A 24,085-nucleotide genomic window follows, 5' to 3' on the forward strand; every position below is an offset into this window, starting at 1 on the left:
AACGGTGAAGTTCCAGTTGCCGGCTCGATAATATCTTTCAATAGAAGGCTTAAGATTTCAAATGAAATTGCCTTTGGGCACCGTTTGCTAAGTAACAGAGATAATGTGCTGATATAGGATGGTTCGATTAGAATTAATCGTAATTAGTATGAGGCTGCGGTAATTTCGTCGAGGCTACAAGCTCGTCTCTTCGAACGACAGCAGCCATAAGCGGGCTTGTTTTCATTACAGGCTTTCTAAACGCCAACACGGATTCGCACTTACGGTCGCCAGCGAATTACGGGCTGATGGATCAGATCGCGGCGTTGCATTGGGTGCAAGAGAACATCGCCTACTTTGGTGGAGATCCCAGGAACGTGACGTTGATCGGCCATGGGACCGGTGCCGCTTGCGTCAACTTTCTGATGACCAGTCCCACAGTGCCTGATGGTGAGTAACTTCCGTCTTTCTTCCCTCTCTTCTTCTTTTTTTTATATACCGAACGTGCTCCGGTAGATAATCGGAAAGTGGAAATTTTTCATGAAGAAAATGAGTAAATCATGATCTTGATTTAATTTAGAAAAGCACCGAAGAACATCGACGTACATTTATGGCGTATCGATCGCTATCGACCAGCAACTTTTCCAAGTACTAATTAGAATTTGAAGTTTCCTTACTTCTAGCAGAGTTGAATTGGAAAAGTGAACCAGTTCTTAATCTCAGAAACAGCTAAACTTCCCTGCTGCACGCCCAGTTCACTTAGAAGACCATTAAATCATTTCGGCGATGATATTTAAAAGAAAAACTTGTTCGCTAATGAAAATTTTTCCTTTCAATCTCCTTTAAACGATCCATCTTTTGACCACAGTTGTTGTACCATCAAAATTTTTTATTTAATCTGTCATCTCAAAGGTGTGAGAAATTGGAAGAAGAGGCACACCATGTCGAATACTAGTAAAAACAAGGTAGACGAAAGGGTTGGGTGGATCAAAAGAATTTCTTCGGTCAAGAAGTCGCGTCTCTTTAATCGAGTTACAGGTAATTCACCCCTCTTGGAGCGTGTCGGTGGCAGGGAGGGTCGTGTATTTTATTTCTGTCGTGCTCTGGGCTCTTGGAATAATTAACGTCGGCACACGCTAACCCTTTTAACATGCCTCGTCTAGAAATAACTGACGGAATATTCAAGATTAAAGCGTTAGATGTAAACGAGGGTGAAGGTGGAGGGGTGGTCAGACGACGACCAGCCATAAAAACTGTCGACAGTTTCCGGTAGACGTTTCGAACACGAGTTACCCTTGCTTGGATTCGTCGACAAAGGGGTTGTTCGAGGAAAATTTGAAAGGTCCTCTTCAAATGTTCATCCCTTTATCTAGATTGCTTCACGGTTACCTTCGTGAACACAAACGGGGGTGGTTTTTGGATCGTTTGATTTAACGTGTGTACAATTTTCCAACGAAATAATTAACTAAAAAATTAATTTCATAAAATACTACCTACAACACGATATGACAAAGTATCATGCAAGACTTTTATTAACAATTCCTTGCGAGCTGATTATATCCCTTTCCATGAATAATCTTCCAATTCTTTTTTTTTTAATCTTCACCCCTCTGTCTCGAAATTCTTGATTTTCCTCGAACACCATCTTGCAGTCCATAAATTTCTTTCGAACACGAGTTACGCAGCTCCGTATCAGGGGCTGAAATTAATAACCAAACCCCTGTGAAAATCATTTCTCACGTGTTTTCTTAGTAACGGTCGCGTGAGCGGAAAAAAAGGTGGTGGTCAGGGGGTGTTTCAGTGCATGAAAGACAGATCGATCTTCCGTGGCCAAAGAAAAACAAAGTAATCTGGCCAACGGTTGCAGCTGATTATTAACCCGACCAGACGATAATTCACTACAGCTGGTGGCTGTCAATGAGGGGTTAGATCGGTTGGTTCCTCCCCTAATTTATCGCGTACGATAAACCAGCCCGTGCTGTGACTCGAAGGCAAAATTAAATTTTGCTTAATCCAATAAATGCTTAATAGTTCTCCGTCAAAAAGCTTCTCCTGAAACACCGCGTAGTATCCAAGCTCACCACACAATTTGGTGGGCTCTGGAAATTCATCAGAAACTTACAAGTATCCGAGGTATTCGGTCGCAATTACGAAAATGCCACGATGAAACGCTGTAGCCGTTCGAGCGACCAATTCGAAATCGGGAGCCCACCCCCTACCGGCAGACACCCTCCTTTAACCCGTCGCTACTCTGATGGGATCTAATCCGTCGAATTTAATCTACGCAGAACGACGGATTCGAACGGATAATGCCCGCGGTTAGGAACTCTCTATCAGGTGGCAGATCAAACAGAATCAGTATCAGCTACGACCCGCCAAAGGGGTCTCGTCGTCCTCTTCATTTGAATTCTACATAAATACTCGGTCTGGAAACGCAAGCGTTCGGTTCGCACGGAATTTCTCTGTCCCAAAGCGGATGTTAAGCGTGTAATCGTGAAAGTATCCAATTAACAAAGATTATATCGTCAAATCGCTATTGGAAATTTTCAATTGATTCTAACAATTTGAGAAGACTTGATGTTCTGAAGGAAAGGGTTAATCGAGGAACACGAAAACTGGGCCGATAACATCGATCCCCGTAGATCTCATGTTTTATTGAATGCGCTCGTTGGCTTGGCTCGCGAATGTACTCCTCTTCAACCCTCTCGAGCCGGTACTCGACCAAGAAAGAAATCATTTGGTCGTCGGCGATACGAGGATTCCTCTCACGGTCAGAAGCGCACCGCGAAATGACCTCGTTAGGGGAGCGATTTGATCCCCGCCTTTGCCATCATCGTCCGTTCAGGGTGGGCCTTTAATCCGCGGATTCTTTTCTCGCGTCTCGCGTGTCTCTCATTCTCCTCGAAGAGCAAGAGACCTCTCGAGTGGCTCAAAGTGCAGACTTTGAAACGCTTTCGACTTCGAACGGTGAATCTCTGCTGTTTAGGAAGTCTTATTTTATTTTTTATTTTAACCACTTTGGCTATTTAATTCGTAATTATGAAAATATAAAATCAGGAAAAAGGTCTACTAAGATGTAATAAAATGGAGATGATATAAGGTTTCAAGTTTCAAAGATAATCGGGACACGAACTTTCTTGAATGAATTTTCTTCGAGTTGCTGAAAGAATACGATTTTCAATGGACTGCAGCGCAGTCATGTATTTTCCAATTTACTGGAAGGTGTACGAATGAACTCGTAACAATGTCGTCCTGCTCTCCCGGCCACTAAATTTCAAAGGAAGTTACCAGGGAATTTGCAACTCGATCGGAAAGTTAGATGACATCTGGCCTCATTGCACGCCAACTAACGTTCAACTCTCTACCGGTTGTGAAGCTCGACGTTAACACTCGGAGAAAATAAAATAACAGAATTTTACTTTCAACGAATCGAATCAAAGGGTAGTAAAAATAATTTTTCACATATTTCAATTTTCTTTGCAACGACGACGTAAGACGTCCAAGTAGCCCTGATGCTTTTAAGATGACTGTAATTTGGTTGACGATGAGATTACGTGTTCGGTTGCATTAAATTGAATAACCCTGACGAGGGTCTCCATCAAGATCTCAAACTTTGAAGTACTAGATTAGATAATAAAGAGAACAAAGTCGCGATACTTCAATTGAGCATGTTAATGCCATTTCGGTGTTAATTTATTGTCCTCGGACAAGAACGTAGAACAGTTAAAACAGTGTGTAGAAGGGGTGAGGAAGTGGGCGTTGAGTTAACGACGCGAGCAGATAAAAGAGGGTGATCGTTGGGAAAAAAAAAAGTTTCGAGGCGGCATCGCGACGCCTGGCCGCGGGCACTTTGAAAGAGGAAAAGGCAAGAGGATGGAAGACGCAGAGGAAACGACGGATCGATATTGCTTTATAACGTTTGGCTGCCCATTACTGTGCTGCAAAATGACGTATAGCTGCCAGCGAAGCAGCAGACGCGCACCCACCTACCTGAGTCAACAATCATGTATTGTGGATACGTGCACACGTTGTGTGGATCGATTGCCACACAGTCCGATAGACTCTTTAAGGTCGTCGTTAACGAATCTCTGTTCCTAATGGTTCGCTAGAAGAAAAACCGACTATAATCCTCTCAACGTGAAGAGTCAGGAAATTTTAAACAAATTCGCGTGCTCGAGGGTAAATTTTTACAAAAGTAACTTGTGGTATACAATTGTTTCCATCTGCTTTGTATTCAGCTACTTTTTTATGTATGTAGATCAGTGGTTCGCCATTTTTTGAAAGTATAATAACTTTCTGTCATTATACGGCGTCGATGTTTTTGCATATCGAGTCCTGTCTACCAGAGAATAAATTCTCTGGTATCGTTACTATAGCTCATCGATTAATTCAACACCCTCTCTTAATTATTTCCTTTCCGAAATGTCCCAGAAGAATAATTAAACCGTGCTCCGGATGGTTCGATGTAAAGAGCAAATAAATTCGCTCGTGAAAGCAAAAATTTGGGAAATAAGGAAAATCTTTGAGAATCGACATTCGTAAGAGTGGATATTGTATTTGTAGTGATGAGGTAAAAGGAAAAAGGTGTTCGGTCGGACGGTTAATTTAAATATAGACCGCATAAACATTGCAGCGAGAGGGTAAGCCGCTTGCAACTTATGAATATTACTAGCGAGCTTAAGCTTCCACTTCCTCCATTTCCGTTCAACTCCTCTTCCGTTTCCTTCGTTGCGAGCTTCATCGGAAAGGCATTGTCACCTTCTCAAAGCATAGCTACACGAATATTGACAAACTGTCATTGTTGAGAAGTTAATAAACTTTAAAGAAGACATTCAGAGATATTGAAATTAATCCTACAATGAGTAACTTTTTAAATAATCAACTGATGAAAAATTTTATAATTGTAGACTGTATTCAAGTTTATTTTAGCTAAATATTAAAGATTAATTAGCTCAAGTACGCTTGAGCTTTGATAACAGCCTCTGTAAGTGGATTTTCTCCAAACAAGTAGTATAGGTCAATAGTTAGTCAGACGCCGTACGCGTTCTCGGACGTTTGCTACAATTTTTCGGTTATTCATGAATCAATTCGATCGATACGTGTCCGAAAGTGTGATATAGTCTTAAGTGACGGATGCAGTACGCCATCTTGCCTGCTACCTAACAGGACACATGCATATTAATGGGTGAGTTGACAGGTTAATTTTCCCATGACTGGATATCGAGCAGCTACGGCACGTAACAGGGTCCTGACGCGTATTACAGAACGGAATCTTTAGCTGCACGGTTTAATGAAAAGCTGTCGAGAACATTTTTCCAAGGTATTCAGACAGCATTAGTAATTTTCTCTGTTTAATCGCGAATTACGAGGAAATTGTCGTTTATGAAAGAAATATCCAATTCCATTTATACCCTTCCGACTCGACACGGTATTGATACTATAAAAATAAATAAATCGTAAGGTAATTAATTATTCTCAATGGAGGTTTAGGGGAACAGTATCAAAACAGAATAGGTAAACATTAGAAACGTGTAGATGACTAAGAGAAACCGTCAGTCACCGTCAGCTATTTGACTGACAGACACTGACGCAGCAAAGGGACATCATCTAAGCTGCTTGAACGTAGACATTGATGATAGCTTAAGCTAATGGGTCAGTGGATCTTGAGTGGCGATAAGTATCATGTTCGAGGAAGATTCTCGAGCTCGTATCGACAGGCTGCATCGATTCCACGAAATCGTTCATACAGGCTCATGTCATCGAGGATCATGATGTTATCCTTGTTACATCAAGATCCTTAGCTATGCCGTTTGATCTACATATTCCGTCTCTGTGGTGCATTCCGGTTAGATTAGCCTGTTTACCAACTCGCCATTTTCCTCACCTCATTCCTTGAAACTTTTACAATCTCTTTTATACCGTGTGGAAAAGTTTATGAATAGACATCCGTGTTGAAATTTTATTTTCGGTACCTAACCAGGGTGTTTTTCTTATTTAACTTTTCATTTGCATTTCTCAAGCATTATCAACTTTTTCGTTCCTGTCGTGTAACTTTTTTAGCGTTCAAGTTTCTTGGGTTTTCCAACCATCTTACTACTCAAGTTTTTCAACAAAATCAAACATTTATTATTCAAATTATTTTATACACTAAAGCAGATAACGAAACGGATGAATATTCTTCTTCTTGTTGAAAGCAAGATGCTCTTGAATTATATATAGAGAATCACTTCAACTGCATTCAAAAGTCTCGTTCATGAATTGATCAAGGCAGGCGCGTATCCAAGCAAGAGTCTTCGCGGCTTGAATCCTTTGACTGCCGGATATGAAGATTAACGACTTCCAAGTTTCCGTTTAAACAACCGTTCAGAGGGGAGAAAACGCTTTTGTTCGTAACAACGTTATCGCGATGGTCTAACGAAGCCAGCCGAAACCACGATAACCGAAGCGAAGCCTGAAAACACTCAAAGCCGTCTATCGAAGCTTCGAAAGAAGGAGAATCATCGGTGGAAGGAGCTCTCGCTCGTTGATAATGATGTATCTTCGGCTAACTGTCGCGATAGGATTACTTCGTGTTCGACGAAACACCATCTTCCCGATGTACGAAGATTAACGATGCCCGAGATTTAAGTAACTCCTGAAAGAAATCCTGGATAGAATGGTTATCGGCTTGCCAACCGGATACTGGCCTCGTGAAAAATAGTTTCAGATCAGAATTTGTTATTACACCGGTTATGCTGGTAATACTATTTTTCACATTTTTTTCAACCTAATATAAATACATTAAAGATCGTCTATTAGAACAGTGGTGGCCAACTTTGCAAGGGTAACAGATTGTATTTAGAAATCTGTCCTCCCAACCACGATTTACGATCGTGGAGGCTGTTTGGCAAGGAGATCCGAAACCGCGAGGGCTTTTCGCATAACCGTTTAAAATCTTATTCGTAAACTGCGACGTATGCCACCTCCATGCCAAAGAATTCTTGTAAACCGTAAATAGACAACGATACGATGAACTTCCAGTTGGCTCGAGTACTTGATTCTTCTGTGATAATGATCGGTTGGAGGTCGAGCGAGCATCTTTTTCCCTCTGATAATTTATTCTCTCGCGAATCTGAATTTTAATATTAAATTTCAGGTTTAATGCCGGCGTTGTTGTAATTCAATGGAATACATTTAATCGTAGCTTTATTACTTTTCGATTGTTTCAGGTCTGCTGTTTCATCGCAGTGTTCTAATGTCTGGCAGTGCGCTTTCTCCATGGGCACTGGTGAGAGGAGCCGCAAATTACGCTCTGCAAGTTGCCAAACACCTAAATTGCTCGTGGGTGAGTACCGCCTGGAGTGCATTACATTAAGGTCTCCAGTTCGGTGACAACTCCGTGGCGAATAAACCGCCGCCAGGCTTCTCCCTGCTAGGGAAACAATTTCCCTGCTACCTTGCTTATACTGCCAACGATATTTCATCGCGCTTCTTTCAACTTTCCCCGAAAACTTCGGCTGGAACAACCTGGAGAGGAAGTTATTGTCGCACTTTTGAAAAGTAATTTAGAAAGTTAACAATCTGAAGTTTCGCTAAAATTAGGATAGGTAGATTGAAATTCGAGAAATTGAAGGGTTGAAAGTTCAGAGACTGAAAAATTGAAAGGCTGGGGAAATAATAGAAGTACCGTCACGCGTCAGACGGTATTATCGTCGATTCCGGGTTAATTCTATACGACAGGAAGATATTTTCGTAGCGTTGTATTAGTCGTGTTAAAACGTGCAGAGGGAGAAATTCCCAACGGACGAGTAGCACGATGTCCACGGTGTATATTAGCTTAATTGAAACGCGTTGTTAATATAATTGCTAGTGTACAACTAACAGACGCAAAAACACCGGTTCCATTGGTTTCGTTAGATAGTTTAATTTATGTCTAGCCGAGCTACAATTTTCCCATGTGTATCCAATTCGTAATTCCAACTGTTATTTTAATGATTTGTTTTAAAGAAAGATAAGAGAATTTAATTTTCTCTCGGTAAATGTTTAATTTAATTTCTGTTATCTCAAAAATCATTTCACATAGAATTTATTCAGCTTATTGCACGATGTCTAATTAAAATTCTACGTCTACGAGAAGGATGTCTGCTCCATCGATAGAGATGAAAAATTCTCGTGAACAATTTCTATCCGCTTCCTATTCTCAGGTTTGTTCAGCAATTTCGCAGCTGAAATTCGACTCTCAGTGTAACATATCGATACGTGTGTATGTAACTGGAAAGAATCGCGATTTTATCGAACGATATCGAGAGGCAATAGCAGCGTGGCACGGATACTTGCAACCACTTCGCTGTTATCCAGGAAACACCGTTCTAGATAGGCGAGCCTAAACAGCCTCTCGATTTTCAGCCGATTGAAAATAACGATTAAACGCGAAATCGGGATAAGCGGCACCGTGGATTGTTTCCCAGGCCACTCCTCCAACTCTGGCCAACCTCGTCTCTTGTTTCGGGTCGAGTAGAGGAGAAATACACAGAGAAAAAAAATGAATTCACAATGGACGAAATGGAAAACGGGTACGGGATTATGTTATGCCAGTCGATACCGGTGGCTCGGATCGAATTGATTGAATTTGTCGCAGGGAAAAATGACGAAATTAATTTCGTCGCCGGGATTTCGACGGCAGCTGGTCAACGAAGTTAGAAAAGGCTTGGCATTCTGGATAGATCGTCGATGTTTCATTGTGAAATCGATGCGTGGGTGGTTTTATACATACTAGTACAGCCTTTAGTGAAATCGAACGATTCTCGAGCAATGAAACGCTAAATAATCTTATCGTAGCAACGAAGCTCGATCGACCGATGGGAAGTGAACCGAAAAATCTGTCGTAACTGAGGCGTTCTCGGGGACGCGTTAGGGAATCAGGTTAAATGGTAGTTAGCGTGACGCAATCGCGTCGTTCGAACGCGACGATTCACTTTAATTCGGCTGCACGCAAATGAATTGCTTTAGCGTCCGCCCTGTAATCGCCTTTGGAAATCCTGCTCGAGGCGGATCGCCGCAATCGAATGTCGGGCCGAGCTGTCGCGTCGAGGAAATTCGTCCGGGAAAACGGCACAGCAGTTCACGGCACGACGCGACGTTACCCTCGCTGCGATTGCAACGGTGGCGCGTGCGTGTGAGGGATGCAATCGGCCACGCGAGCGATTCGTTCGCTTAACGAATTTAATCGGCGGCTTAATATGGTCGAGCACGCTAGCCGGAAACACCGATTCCGCAGAAGAGTTTCCAATTTTCGATTGAACACTGTTGGTACAGAGGAGGAGGAAGGGTGAGGCTTGACAATTTCGATGGGGAACATTTTTTTCACTTTTTTTTTTGGAGAGGTTGAAGCGGCCTCGTTTCGCGCTTCCCGATTGGTATTCTCTCGCCTGCAGCCCTTGCACAGGCTCTCCAGCAACTAAACCGTTAAATTAGACTTTTGTTGAAGCTCCTTTTTTTTGTTTGAATTGCTGGTGCGTTGTTCGTTCTTTTTTTTGGTGAGGTATTTTTGTGAGGTGATTTTTGAACAGTGGGTTATAGTTGGGAATTTGCGGAACTTTCGGTTTTTACAGCCGTGAAAATTTGGAGCCCTGGTTTTATTTGCTTTTTTTCTGTAACCGAAACCGTGAAAAGGATGCTGCATCGATAATCCTGAATACATAAGTAATCTGATTTTCAGGCCTCGGGTAATCCTCAAGCCCTGCTCATGTGTCTAAGGGAGGTGCCACTGAACGCCCTGGTGTCAGTCCCCGTCAAAGGGTTGGAATTCGCTCCTGCCTTCGGTCCCAGCATCGATGGGGTAGTGATTGATCCTGGAGATCCAGAGGATCAGGACTTCACCCTGCAGGTCGACACGATCAATACATTGAACAACATTCTGCTACGGAAGGACGTCGTGGCCAAGCTCTCGAGGTATTTCCGCACCCTCTTTTCACCGTTTCCACCCTCGTATTTTCTCTCGATCACCGGTTCGTTCCGTTTCGTCGGAGAAACAGCCGAGAACCACCCTTCTTTCGCTGCCAACTTATCGATTTTTCAACTCTACACACTTCGAGATTCGCAGAGAACATTCTCTTCACATCCCTAGCTTTTCTTTTCTTAACTTCAATGCATCGACGACCAACTGCATACTTTATACGGTCGTGTAAAAGAAATTTATATCGTTTAGTACCGTTTCCAGTTGTTCTGAATTTTCTTCTGGGACATCGATGTTAGAAAATTACCTTTGCCACCCGGTCTCACCGTCAATCGCACCGCGGAACGCGATAAACGCCTGAATGGAAGCTCTTCGTCGAAAAGAAATTCTCAAGTTAAATACGCTCGTACAACTCGCGAAATTTCAGCAGTGATTTAAAATTTCGATGAGCCAAAGCTTTTCGAAACTGTGCTCAGCGATTTTCAACTTAAAGAAGTTGCGAAAGGTTTGACAGAGCAAGGGTATCGGTTTACGCGCCGTGGAAACTCATTACCGGACTTTGGTTAAGGGAGGATTCCAGAGGGGCTGTTCTTTCACGACTGTGATAAATAGAACGTTTTTCGCGAGCGTCACTCTATGGATTTCTTCGTTTCACCCTCGACTTCTCCATTTTCTACTTTGCAACCTGTTCATCCCCCTCTCGCCGCTATTCCACCCCTTCGAATACATTGTCCTTTGGTCTGCTCCTCTTTTTTCTTTCTTTATCTCTGAACTCTTTGTGCTCACCCCTTGGTCTCGTTTTTCACTCTTCATTTTTCCTATAGATTCCTCGCGAACGCGTTTTATCATTTCCCCCAACGATTACAATTGAATTGTGCCACTATTTTTTTGCTTGCCAAGGTAATTCAACAATCGCATTCATGCTTAGGAATTCCACGTGAACTCGAGTATTTACCGAGCAGCGTACCGCTAAAGAAAATGTTTTCACTAGCGGGAACTAGCTCGCAAAAAGGTAAACGTAGCTTGTGATGAACATAGAAAGTTAAACACCGTTCGAGATTTAATTTCGCGACTATCTAGCGCGGTTCTCGTGAGAGAAAAGAGTCTGTCTGCTGGTTTCCAATTATTTCACCGCTCGTGAAAACAACAAAGATTTGTTATTTATAAAACTGTATTATTTTATAAATAACGTACTTCTCCGTTCGATGATTCTCTCTGAAAATTTTCTACACCCTTACATTTTCACCCTTAAAGAGGTCGAACAGCGAGTTAAATTTTTCATTTTCACAGCAACAAGACGTACGCTTTTAATTCAAAAACGCGGCTGACCAACCCTTGTTTCATCTCCATTGAAAGCGTTAGGATACACAGTGTACGAAAGCACTTAACAAAATGGAATTAAAGAAGCCTTTCAAGTTTGCAAAATGGCACCCCCTACGAATCGCGTAAAGTGTCGGCAGACTGGTGAAAAGAACTGGAAAGCGTTAATGTATCTACTTTTCCGAGTAGCATCGAAACGTGTAAATTATTGAAATTAAGCATCGTCCGAGGTAGAATTTGTAGAACGATCCATCGAACGAAAACAACGGTTAGAAAATCTCAACATCATCAAGTTTTCATCAACGACCATCTTCTGTCGTTTCTCTGTCCCATGGTTATTTCTCTTCTCCTCTTTGGCTGATCCTTTGTTATGGTAACCCTTTGTTCCTTTGTCATCGCGTTTCTTTTCGATTCTCTCTCGTCCTTTGATTCATTCCCTTCTGTTTCCACGGATCCCGTTCTTCGCTGCACTTTGCAGCCCCTTTGGCCCTGCCTTCCGCGATAAATGAATGCTCCGTTGGGGTTTAACGCGAACCAGACGCGTAACGACGATGTTTAAAGGGAATGGAAATCGTCGGAACGACGAGCGTTCTTTGCGCAAACGTTCTTGAATGCCTCGCGAATCTCAATTCCCCAGGAACCGATGAATGCAGGATGTTAATTTGTCGCGAATAGACTGTCTACGGTGAATATTTCCTGAAGAATTGCGGGGAAATAGAAAGCTGTACATCCCGCAACCTGCGTGTAATTATGTTGCGAAGTTAATGAAGAAGAGGATCAAGCCCAGCAAAGGGGATACAATACACTTTGATGAGCACCGTGTGTACCTTGTTTCTGTTAAGATATTAAATCTCAAACAAGATTCATTTCATCAACGCCGACCATGGAAATACGTGTCCCAATTCCTTGTTACATAAAATTAAATCTTTAATTTTGACAAACAGTCTTGTTTGTTTTTCAGGTATGATCTGATGATAGGTGTGGTTCGATCAGAGGCGTATTTCTCTTTGACGGCAGACGATGCGCAATATGGGATCGAAGCCGACAGAAGGACAAAGATTCTGAGGGAATTCGTGCGAAACACCTACACGTATCATCAGGCGGAAATTCTGGCGACGATAATTAACGAATACACGGACTGGGAACGGCCCGTGCAACATCCGGTTAACATAAAGTGAGCGTCGCTCATTCGGTATACCACCGGTTCGAAATAATTTCAAGATCATTTGCCTTGAATATTTCTCTTCTATTTCCAGGGATGAAACCCTCGAAGCTTTAGGGGATGCAAACACCGTGGCACCGGCTACGAGAACAGCGGATCTACACAGTCAATCACATCGAAACTCTTACCTGTATGTGTTCGATTATCAAACCAAGTTCGGCGATTATCCTCAGGTAAGTTTAAAGATAAAAAAATTAATTGGAAGGTAGAGCAATATTGCTGGGGAAAGTAGGTGAAAATAATTCGCAATGTAATCAGAGACGGTGTCATTAACCCACATTTCGCATATTTTATTGCTAACGATGATACATTACGCTGTTTCATCGTACATTCACCGCGCACCCTCGTTCATTCAAATTTAAATCCCATTCTTCACCCCGTACATCCGTTTCCACCCTGACGTTTCCTACCTTGGCGAAAGACGTTCTCCATTGTTGGAACGTGAACCATGAAATTAAGGAAAAATTGTCGTATATTGATGGCAGTTCGATCCTTTGAAATTTTTCTTTTTTTCCCTTTTGCTTCGTTGAACATTGGAAACGATGGTGGTGAACGCATTTGTTGGCGAAATATCGTTACGTTTTGATACAGAAATAATGTGTTTAATTTGTGTATTAATTTGAATATTGCACAAGCAAAGATTTACATTATTTTACATTTTGATATATTCAGCGGGAATTTCATCTAATAATTTAACTCTCATATTTCCACGAAGGGGTTTTCGTACTTGAAGTAATGTAACTTACAGGATAAAGTTTAAATAAGCAGGTTTTTTTTTACTTAATAAATCTGTTGGTTGCAGCAGACATTTTAGAGCAAAAAAATGAACGATATTTTTTAACTAAAGCCAAATATGTATATTTCGCTGCCCTTTTTCCTCTCAAAAACGTCGACGGGTTTTTGTATTAAAAATCGTGGTAGCGAAGTTTTCAAAAAACTTTCATGCAAAATTTTACCTCCATGACGTTCTTTATTGTTAACTAAAATTATTACTTTTAATTCATTGCAGAGCTAAATATATTTTCTTTACAAATTTTGAATAAAGGTCACCGCTTTTGGTTCCATTCAACCAACTACAATCTGCATGGACAAAAGAGCAACAAAATTAATATTTTGAAGTTAGCTCCTATTTTTTCTAAAAATGAAATTCATTAATTTTACACATTTTTCCCCTCTTCATCCCATGGCTTTTATAAGATTAAAGTAAGACGAGAAACCGTTTGTTCCTTTTTTTTTTTAAACTATCCTTATCAGAGGGGTGAATCCTCCTTAGTGCTGGATGCAGGGTTGATTATTAAGAGCGACACAATTTGTTTGCCTCCTGAGGCAGGTAATTTTGTGGCCGACAGCTCGAAGCCATTTCAAAAATGAGACCAGCAATAGCTGAGGAAAGGTAACGTCGACGGGGGTTAAGTCGTTCAAGGATTCGTGGCAATTTTCTGAAAGGGTGGCTGCGCCACTTACGCATCCAATATGCCGCCGGGCGTATGTTCTCGACGAAACTGTGACCGCAGAGCAAATTTTTCGCCCAGAAACCCTGGATACCTTGGTTATTTTCCGTCTAATTACCTCGTTTCCACGAATAAAGTGGCGCATGGGGGTGTACGGTGAACATTCGACATCCCCGAGCTAATTTTTTCCTCCGTGTAAACTTTAGATATATCTGGCATCAACAACGAGAAGAAGAACCGCTTTAATTCAACCGATTTCCTAACTGAATATCTTTGTAACAAAAATATTCTTATAAAACTGAAAACTTCCCTGACTTCTCCTCTCTCTCCAACAATTCCAAGAAAGTTTCCTATCTAATAATTCAACCTGTTCTGAAACTCTGACGTCGTTGACACACCCCTTACGTATCTGACGTCTGAAACTTACACCCCCCACCGGCGAAAGAGGAACAGTTCCCAACTGGGGGATGAATTTCCGAGAACGATTATTGCTACCCCTCGTACACGCGGTGTACATTACCCGGTAAATCTTGCTCGCGTCGCTTCTCGCGCAGGAAACGGATATGCTAGAGGAAATTGTAAAATTACTAGCAGTATGGGAGGGGGTAGGGGTGAAACGGCAACGTGTAACATGATCGGTTGTGTGTCACGTTAGAACTCCGCGTTTCCGGTTCAAGTCTCGGTTCACCGCGGATGTTGGTTTATCAACGTCGATAACGCGGTTACGATTTTCCTGGGAAACGCGTGCGACCGCATACCACCGTGACAATTACCGCACAGGAACGTAAGAGATGCCATGTTTAAATAATTAATTTTCACCGAGGAATTTCAGGATTTTAGGTGTTAGAAAAATTTAGCAACGAAAGTGTAAGGCTTTTGATAACATTGTCGCGCATTTTCGCGGTGGGAAAATTTTCCGTTTAGTCGCGAGGGTTGAATCGCTAAAGAGGCGGTCAAAGCGGAGGCTGTGTAAAGACAGGCTGGAAAACGGAATTTAGATTAAATTTCCGTTCGCCGATTGCGCCTGTACACAAACAGCTTAAAGGGGCTCGGTAATTGAAGGGAAACGCGTTGAAAAATTCTGAGGTTCGCGTGTGTGCGACGTAAATCCGAGTGTTAACGATTACGTTTAACAGAGAAACGTGTAAAAAAACGAAAGGGATGAAAAGCGGGGAAAAATCGATACACGCATGTGAAAATAATTGTTTCTAAAAAAATAGAGCTCGTTATTTTTCAACCCTTTGAAAGGATTATCTTAAATGTTCCATTACAAAAATAAATATTGAAAAAGAAAGAAACAAGAAGTTAAGATCCTACTTGGAAGAAAGAAAATCAGACTTTGACTTGTTGGAAGTTTCAAGATTTCCCGGTTTGAAAACGTTTTGTTACCAGAAAGATTTTTATCGTTTTAGTTCCTCCACGGTGAGGATTATTTTTCAAGATTAAAGAGTTTAAAAGGAAAACAGGAAACAGGGGTCGGAGGGATAGGAAGGGAAGGAAAATCACGACGATCGAGGACGAGGAAGGGTGGAGATGAATTTAAACTTTTCGAGAAGTTACCGGCCTTTCTCGTTGCGAGCGTTTTGCTATCGAGAAATCTTCTGCTGTTTGATTTCTCTGGCAAGTGTGCTTTAAAGAATTATTTCTAGAGATTAAAGGACTCGATGGTAGCGGAAAGTTGAAAATAGTGGTACGGATAACAGAGGAAACAATCGTGGACGATCGTTTTTAACACTTACACGTTCGAAGTTCGTTATTAATTGATAACGCGTTAATGAATTTCCGAGGCGTATAATTATTAATCTCGAAAATCCTTCTTATGAATATTGCCATTTGCAGAGCGACTAACAATTTGCATCTATAATTCGCGATTTCACGTGTTATCGTGGCCGATTAAAATTGCAAAAAAAAGTGACCGGACGCCGCGCTTGTTTCACAGATTATTTAGTAACGATATGCTGATCAATTTTGAAACCGATAAGCAGGATTAAATACGTTTCAGGTAAATATTAACAATTCAGTGTTTCGATAATTATTACGAAATTGAACTGTAACGAAAAACAGTAGGACGATTATGAAATCAACGATTCCCTTTTTCTTTCTTTATTACTCGATGTAATTAACACGTAATAAAAACGTTTTTAAAGCATTGAATATTAAACACGATTGGGGTACTATAAATGCATGGAACCAGGAATATTCTATGATATGTCAAACTACTTTTAATTTTAATGGATCTTTTCAGAACGTTTTAAAAAACAAATGAATTTCCAAAACGAGAAGCATCAATTTTTTAACGCAGAATTTTTATTTAGTCTTTTTTCCTTTTAACTGAAATTAACTTTGGATAAGGTAAAGCAAATCTTTTACATCGCGTGTAGCCTCGGTATAAAAGTTCGAAAACTTAAAAGGGCCCGATGCAGCTGCGGAGTTTGATCGCCTTTCAAAGCGAAACTTTCGTCTCTAAGAACGTTAAAAATAGAAGAAGTAAAAAAAGAACGTAACGTAGAAACCAGGTTTCACGAAAATGAACGATTAAAAACATCCAAGAAAGCTTGTGGAAAAAGGTTTTCCAACTGGGGGGGATGCGTTTCGCGAAAGCCGCTGAAAGTAACGATAACGAGGACAATAAACTTAATTATCGTAACGACCAGGGGTACAACGCGAAGCATAACGTAATCAGGTAAAAAATTAACAAGTCCTTTTAACGAGGTCGCGGTACACGACCACCTGAAAGTAATCCTTTTAATGCAACTGGACACCATCTCAACACCGTGAATCAAGGATTTTATTTGCACTGCTAAAAAGAAACTCGGCGACACGGTTTACATTCCCAATAAAAATAAAGTATCGCCTTCTTATTTAATTTGAAATACTAGCTATGGTAGATTGAGCCATGAAATCCTGAAAGCTGTAAAGTTGTAAAATTCAAAGATGTTGATTAACGCAGTTGAGATAAACTCTTTCAGCGTAGATTATCTCCTTTTATATGAGGGTGTTAATGCTCTTCTCTATGGTTATTGCTCGAACGCTGGAGGCGGCGTTCAATCGATGATCTAAATTTAAATTTAAACAGGCTCCTGCTCGCCTTTGATGTTACCTCGTTCTTGTAACACGATCGACTTCCATGATTTTTTTTACCATTTTCCTTTTTCTTCTGCTCTTTTGTCCCTTGCCGAAAAATTTCTATCATTTAGGAACGGTTGATTGTTTGAGACCTCATTATCGAGATCAATTACTTGGACGTTGAAGTTTCTCTGGAAGAGATCTCAATTTTTCTGCATCTTTCTGGGATATTATTTCTCTCGAGCAAAGAGAATATGAAATTATATAATACCTCTTCGTTCTAAAATTTAATGAACTTAATTCCGAGAAAAAATGAAGGAAGAGAGGAAAACTTGGATAACATTAAGATTACCGGAGTAATTTGTATAATAGCATATTGGAAAGGAAATTCTGAGTAGCTCAAGGTATGTCTGACTATGCGTGTATATTTTCACTGTGAAAATCGCAGTTTTAAATTATTATTTTCATAAGTATCGATATGGATGTCGTACGGAAACGTCGATATCCACGATGATCGAAGCATCCTCGCCATTACAGATGTCTCTTGCGGAGTAGCATCTGTTAGAGGCAACTCTGTTCAACTTTCGCGAGCTGTTCGTCCAACTTTCCTCCCCTGACGCGGCTTAAGATCGATCAGCGAGCAGTTTCGAAGCAGGTGTACACACGATCTTCGCGAACCTGGCAATCCGCTAGGACAGATCGAATCTTGTTCCGCATCTCGGTGACATACCACTGTTCTTTTACTTTTCCACTACTTCCTCGAGGATTATTTTAGAATCCTGACTGATAGGTTGGATGAATCATCCGTCAGCTGAATAATATTCTATCCTTTCAAAGATACGAAGAATTACGTTTGGAAAACATAAGATATTTTAAAATTCCTAGCACCATTTGCAAGCAGCCAAACAATTTCTCCGGCCGTAAAGAGTTGTTTCTTCCTCTTCAGATGGTTGATTCTACCGCGGAAAGGTTTCGCGTTATTAAATAATCTTACGTACCCTTTCTTCGCCGGCTTTCACGGGCCGGTTGCTTAATTATATTTCGCGAAACAGGCCAGTTCTTCTATTTACCTTGGAGCTTTCATCCACGCTCGCCACTCTGTATTTCTTCGTCCGTTTTAATTACGAATCGGCATTGTTTACCTCGACCCAAGCTTTACCAGATTAAATTTATTCTTCGGCTCACCTGACCCGCTAGACTATTTGCTTGCCGCCAGGTAACATTGTACCTTTCGTCCGTGAAGATTCGATTCTCATCTTTTAAGAGGTTGTTTCTACCCCTTCAGAAATCTCCTCTCTTTTTACTTCTTCTAAAAGATTTTATTTTACAGAGACCGGGCTGCATCCATGGCGAGGATCTACCATATTTTTTTGGAGCACCCTTGGTAGGCGGTTTGTCCCATTGGCCGAAAAATTACACGAGGGCAGAGATAGCGCTGTCCGAGAGCGTGATTCTCTATTTAACCAACTTCGCACGCACCGGGTGAGTGGTCGAACAGGAATTTTACCGCTCGAAATTGGGAGGTGGCTGCTTCGATAAGAAATTAACGATCGTCCGCGGTGTCTCGACAGGAATCCAAACGAGGGTACACCGGATATCGGACCGCTCAGACCCGAGAGAACGAAGTTCAAGAACATCGATTGGGTCGCTTACGAAGCGGTGCACAAGAAGTACCTAAGTATAGGTGAGTACTTAAGAAAGAACTTTAAAATAACGAGCAATAATAATTTTCTTTTTTCAAATCTTTCGATGGTATCTGATCCGAGCTAATAAACTTGTGCTGTAAACTTCGAACTTAGCGTCGTAAGTCTTTAAAAGCTCTTTAACTAAAGATATCGAGTTTTACCTGAGAAAGGCAAAGCTTGATAAGTGGTTATATTCATAATTTATGCACCAAACACGTTGCCGCATTCACTTTGCGCGAACTCAAGCTTCTATAACTCGTGGTACTTTAAATTTCGATTCCCATGCTGCCCTTCCGGTCTCCACAGTTTCCAACTTCCTCCATTTCAGAAGTGTACGATATATCGGTTCAAAGTGGAAACTGTAAACGTCGTAATCTTTCAGAAGACATAATGCATTTATATATTCTGTCGTGTCAGGATCACGGTAAGAACTATTACGACATGAAAATTGATCAGGTGGATAAAGTAGAGAAAAATTTGCTTCAACGTACGAAGGAAATAAAGAAAAAAGCGATTTCCCGGGTAGCTTCCGTTTAGCTCGCTCGAGGATCTTGCGAGGGTTTGAACCGGAAGCGGGAATTATGATTTAATCCGATTACCGTCTAAAGTGTGTATAATGAAGGTAGTCTCAGGTATACGGGCACGCACTTGGTATATGTGTAACTAAGAGGATCAACGATGATTTATTTGCATAATTCTCGTTCTCGACGAGAGGAACGAGAATGGCAGTTCGTCAGTAACAAGCGTCGAGTACCCAGGAAGTTCACTTTCGTGCTCTGACTGAGTTTCACGCTCCTCTTCAAATTGTATCCATAACTTTGAAATGAAAAGGCAACGATCCAGCGTCACCTGTGTTCCCGCTAGATTTCTCGTAACCTTTCGCCAATCTAAACCCTTCCTCTCTTATCCAGACCTCCATTTCCGCTATGGAAGTCCTGTTGAACGATCGTTAGAGAGGTTTCGCAGGATATTGCCCTTTAAAATCGAATGGTACGTAGCTTGGAATGTGCATAAACTATATATTGGTGGCAAGATTTTTCGTTTACCCTTGCCTTACCTTGCTCGTTTGCCATCTGCGTGGAAATCGCGTGTGTCGCTTAGCGGGAAGAAGAGAGAACGGAAAGTCTGGCAGGAGAATCAGCAAGCCGAGAGAAATAGCGTCGGTTGCATGGAAGTTGGCCGATGCTCGAGCTCAGTGCGGCTCAAACTATGCCACGGTGTGACCGCAAGTAGAAAAGTCGACGCAAAGCCAGCCGGATAGGGAAGGAGGGTAACCAGTGTGCCTTCTCTAAGCTTGTCTGCTTCCCTCGCGTACAGAGTCGACAGTTTCGAACTTTGAGGCGCACTGGCTAACGAAGCTGCCTTCTGTACGAGATTACCACGCGACAATAATTAATTACCCCGTCTGTTAATATGAAAGGGCTCCGCTTGGCAAAGCGGCTTTTCCAGGTTACCGTGCGACCAGGTTGACCCGGTACGGTTTGCTGGCACGGTTCCCTCGAAGAAAAGAGACGTTTCCTCTCCTTTCCCACTTCTCTGCTTCCGCTTCTTTCCTTGAAATCCAATTGAGACTCTTCCATTCGTGCTTACAGAGCTCAAGTCGAAGCTGAAGAACCACTATAGGGCGCACAGACTCTCGTTTTGGCTGAATCTTGTGCCCGATCTACACAAACCTGGCTCGGACGATGTTCCCAGATCCCATCATCTTCTCGACACTGAACAGGTAGATCAGACAATGTATTGTTTCGTTTGCAACAACGTGGAAATTAGTTCCTAGTTGCACATTGTTGTTAACATCACTTCGCTGAAGATTTCCGGAGACGTGCTTTTGAAGTTGAAAGCAGTTAGTTTCGTCAGTGTGTCTTCAGTGCTTTAATGAAGGTAGCTGCGATGCTGACAAAACGTCGGAACTAAGTTCCACAAAGACGCGGTTCATACCCGGAAACCTTCAGTAAATATTACCTCCACTATGCTAATATTAACCTTCAGTTGTCCACCTGCCATAACTCGGCTGTAACGTGAGCCTCCTACACCCAAGTGTCAAGGTAATTACTTTCGTACTAATTAAGCATCGTTGTTTCAGGTACCACCCCGGTTCATCCAGAGGATACCAACGACAACTAGGATGACCACGGCGGAAGTGACGCTGACGGAACGGCCTCAGAACGTGACGACTGCGATACCAAGCGAGCTGGCCTTCGAGGACTCCACTGCCCAACCGGAGGACGGCTTCGCAGCTTACTCGACGGCGCTCAGCGTGACGATCGCGATTGGCTGCAGCCTTCTGATCCTGAACGTGTTGATTTTCGCCGGTGTTTATTATCAGCGTGACAAGAGCAACCAGCACAATTGCTCGAAGAAGCGACAGGAGAACGGACAGATGCCCAACAACATTTGCGGCGACCTGGACACAAAAACTGCCGAGAGACATCACATCCAACACATCCCCCCGCCAGAATTCGCCGATCTGCAGAACAACAGCTGTCACGTGCCGATGCCACCACCACCGCCGAAGAACACGAAGCCTGGAAAGCCTGGACAGAACCTGATCATCAGCCCGAATCAGCTTCAGCAGGAGAGCCTGGCGATGACTGGCACAGGGACCCTGAAGAAGGGCCATAATCATCAGCAGCAGGTGATGGACGAACTGAGGGTCTGACTCTACGAGTACCTCGTAGTTGGTGCCCCATCATCGTGGACTGTCGATAATTTTAGTGTAAGACTGATCAGAATACTGCGTGAATCTTTAAGTGCACCGTTTTGATCGTGTACACCAGATCGACCGTGACTTTCAGTAGCTGAATGACGAACCTTTGTCGTGAACTTCTTGGCAGCTGTGGTATCAGGTGAATAATTAAAGATCTAAATACTTATTTTCCAGCGGGATCATTGGACGAATGAAATTTATTCGGGAGGAATTTAAAGTCCGGGGTATCGAGGCTAATTTATTTTTCTTTCTATAGAATCGTCGTTGAAATTGATGTTGTATTTAATATAATTATTTACGAGTGTGCTGTCAACGAGACACGAAGCCAATGTGTTCATTCACGACAAGGAGAATATTCGATCGTATTCTTGACGATTCTCGACGATTATCGAGAAAATCCTTGAAAGTCATCAAGAATGTATCCCTGGAATTAAACCGATAGAAATCCCTTGGTGAACCGACGAGATTCACTTACGAGAAGTGAAAGTGCCGCCTAATTTGTCAGACCTTATCGTTTTCTACTCATCGCGATAAATATACAGTATAGGAAAAAGCACATGCGACCAACTGCCGACAAATCGCGTAATCTTCGACGTGTTGTAGCAACATTTAAGTAGAACCTTCTCAAGATAACGCAGAATATATTTTCCAACGATCGCCTAATCGATTTGCCAATAGTGTCGTTTTTTCAAAAGAGCGGAAGTCAAATACTCGAGACTGCACCCTTCGTGGTACCCTCGTGGTCCAATGAAGTTTTCTCCCCTTTCTCGTGTTTAAGTTAATTACAAAAGTCTATTTAACACGTTGGGTATAAACGTGTTGAATGTTTGAGGCAAAGGGATTGATCATTCAACGTGTTAAATATAAAAACATCATTGCGTTCTTAGAATAAAGTTACCTAAGGGTCTTCAACGACCCTTGATTCTTGAAGAAATTAGATCCACTTCAAGTGATTTACGAAAGTGTTCTATTTTCAACAAGTCTATTCCTGTATATTTGTTCAATCGTTAACCGTTCTTTCAGAGAAAATGCTCAATAAATAAATAAAAAAAACACACACACACGAACGAAGAAATGAATGAGATTTCCAATCGAGTGACACCGGGTACTTTTTCTTTACCCCGGGTGAAAAAAAGGTGAAAAATAGAATAAAACAGCGAGGTCAGTTTGCGATTTATCATTACAAAATAAACAACATATACTGCCAAACGAATGGAACGGACACTTTTAGCTGACTATGTAAATCAATACGAAGCAGCGTGACTACTTCGACGGCGAGAATCGATTAACCGATTATGTGTATAGGTTGTGGTTCAAAAGAGTGGATGAAGAGGAAACGAATGAGTCGTTTTTAGAAAAGGTTTGTTTTTTTTCTAAGGGTGAAACGATCGAGAGAGAGAAAGCGATGAACTCTTGACTGAAGAATGAGTTTAGACTGTAAATAATGAATAATTTAAACTTAGTGGTTCGTCGAGTCGCTGGTATTGAAAGGAGAAGCAGGGGAGAATGGAAAATCCGATTGTAACTGCACTTGTCGAGTAACGTGATGGTGTGACAGCGTAGAAGCACTGGACGTAATTTTAAATTTGTATATAATTGACATTACAATAAACCATGTAAACAATTACTATCAACCACGGTGTTTCAGATGCCTGATCTTAAAGAAAAATCTTACATCCTTTTTAATTTACAAATTTTCAAGTATTTCCATTTATCGACTTTATAAAATTATTAGAATAATTATTTGACAAACTTATATTTTGAAAAGACCGCCTGGAATTAAGTATTTTACATTTCGACCACAGCGCCATCTATACAAGAGCGGCGGAAACTACTCAATAAATTACCGACTTATCGACTGAATTTCGACAGTCGGTAATCGACCATTCGGCAGTCGGTAAGTTAACGGGGTCTCAAGAACCCCGATGCATCGGTGGCGCTCTCTACATACCGACCTGATGTCGTCTGGGGTGTCAGGGACCCCAAAGCGCCGGTGAAATTCTACATATTGACATTATAGCATTTGGGGTGTCAGAGACCCCAATGCATCGTTCGTACTCTCTATATACCGACCTAATGTCGTCTGGGGTGTCAGGGACCCCGAAGCGCCGCTGGAACTCTACATATCGACATTATAGCATTTGGGGTGTCAGGGACCCCAATGCATCGTTGGTACTCTATATGTCGATCTGAAGTCGTCTGGGGTGTCAAGGACCCCGACGCGCCACCTGCATACTGACCTGATTCATCTGGGATCTTAAGGACCCCATATGCACTCGGTATACCGACCTGATACAATCTGGGATCTTAAGGACCCCGTGTGCACTCGGTATACCGACCTGATATCATTTGGGATCTTAAGGACCCCATGCGCTCTCTGCATACCGACTTGATATCATCTGGGATCTTAAGGACCCCAGGCGCACTCTGTATTCCAACCTGATATCGTCTGGGATCTTAAGGACCCCATGCGATCTCTGTATACCGACTCGATTTCGTCTGGGATCTTAAGGACCCCACGCGCTCTCTGCAGCGCAACGATTTTGAGCTAATTTCAACGAGACCTTTTTAACAACATGTTAGAGATGTTTAATTTCTTTTATTTTGTTGTGAAAATTTTTAATTTTTTTTACGTGATCAGGCCAGTAGAATGAATCAATAGAAGGTGAAACAATGGAATAGGATCGGGTATAGATTCGCAAATAAACCAAGGTTCAAATG

At 41.9% G+C, this 24,085-nt stretch overlaps 1 protein-coding gene across 2 annotated transcripts in view; it reads left to right on the plus strand.

Moving 5' to 3' along the window:
- Positions 1-22,991, plus strand: part of LOC114874015 (neuroligin-4, X-linked) — a 194,660-nt gene extending 171,669 nt beyond the window's left edge. For both annotated transcript variants that reach the window (XM_029182891.2, XM_029182892.2), the window contains 9 exons: positions 232-429; positions 7,188-7,303; positions 9,677-9,909; positions 12,195-12,407; positions 12,490-12,628; positions 18,303-18,454; positions 18,544-18,656; positions 20,250-20,380; positions 20,741-22,991. In XM_029182891.2, coding sequence (XP_029038724.1) covers positions 232-429; positions 7,188-7,303; positions 9,677-9,909; positions 12,195-12,407; positions 12,490-12,628; positions 18,303-18,454; positions 18,544-18,656; positions 20,250-20,380; positions 20,741-21,316 — 1,871 coding nt within the window. In that variant the 3' untranslated portion in view covers positions 21,317-22,991. The remainder of the gene's footprint in view (positions 1-231; positions 430-7,187; positions 7,304-9,676; positions 9,910-12,194; positions 12,408-12,489; positions 12,629-18,302; positions 18,455-18,543; positions 18,657-20,249; positions 20,381-20,740) is intronic.
- The last annotated feature ends 1,094 nt before the right edge of the window (positions 22,992-24,085 follow it).

This window comes from Osmia bicornis, chromosome 7, assembly GCF_907164935.1.
Source record: "Osmia bicornis bicornis chromosome 7, iOsmBic2.1, whole genome shotgun sequence".
In the NCBI taxonomy this organism is placed as follows: domain Eukaryota; kingdom Metazoa; phylum Arthropoda; class Insecta; order Hymenoptera; family Megachilidae; genus Osmia; species Osmia bicornis.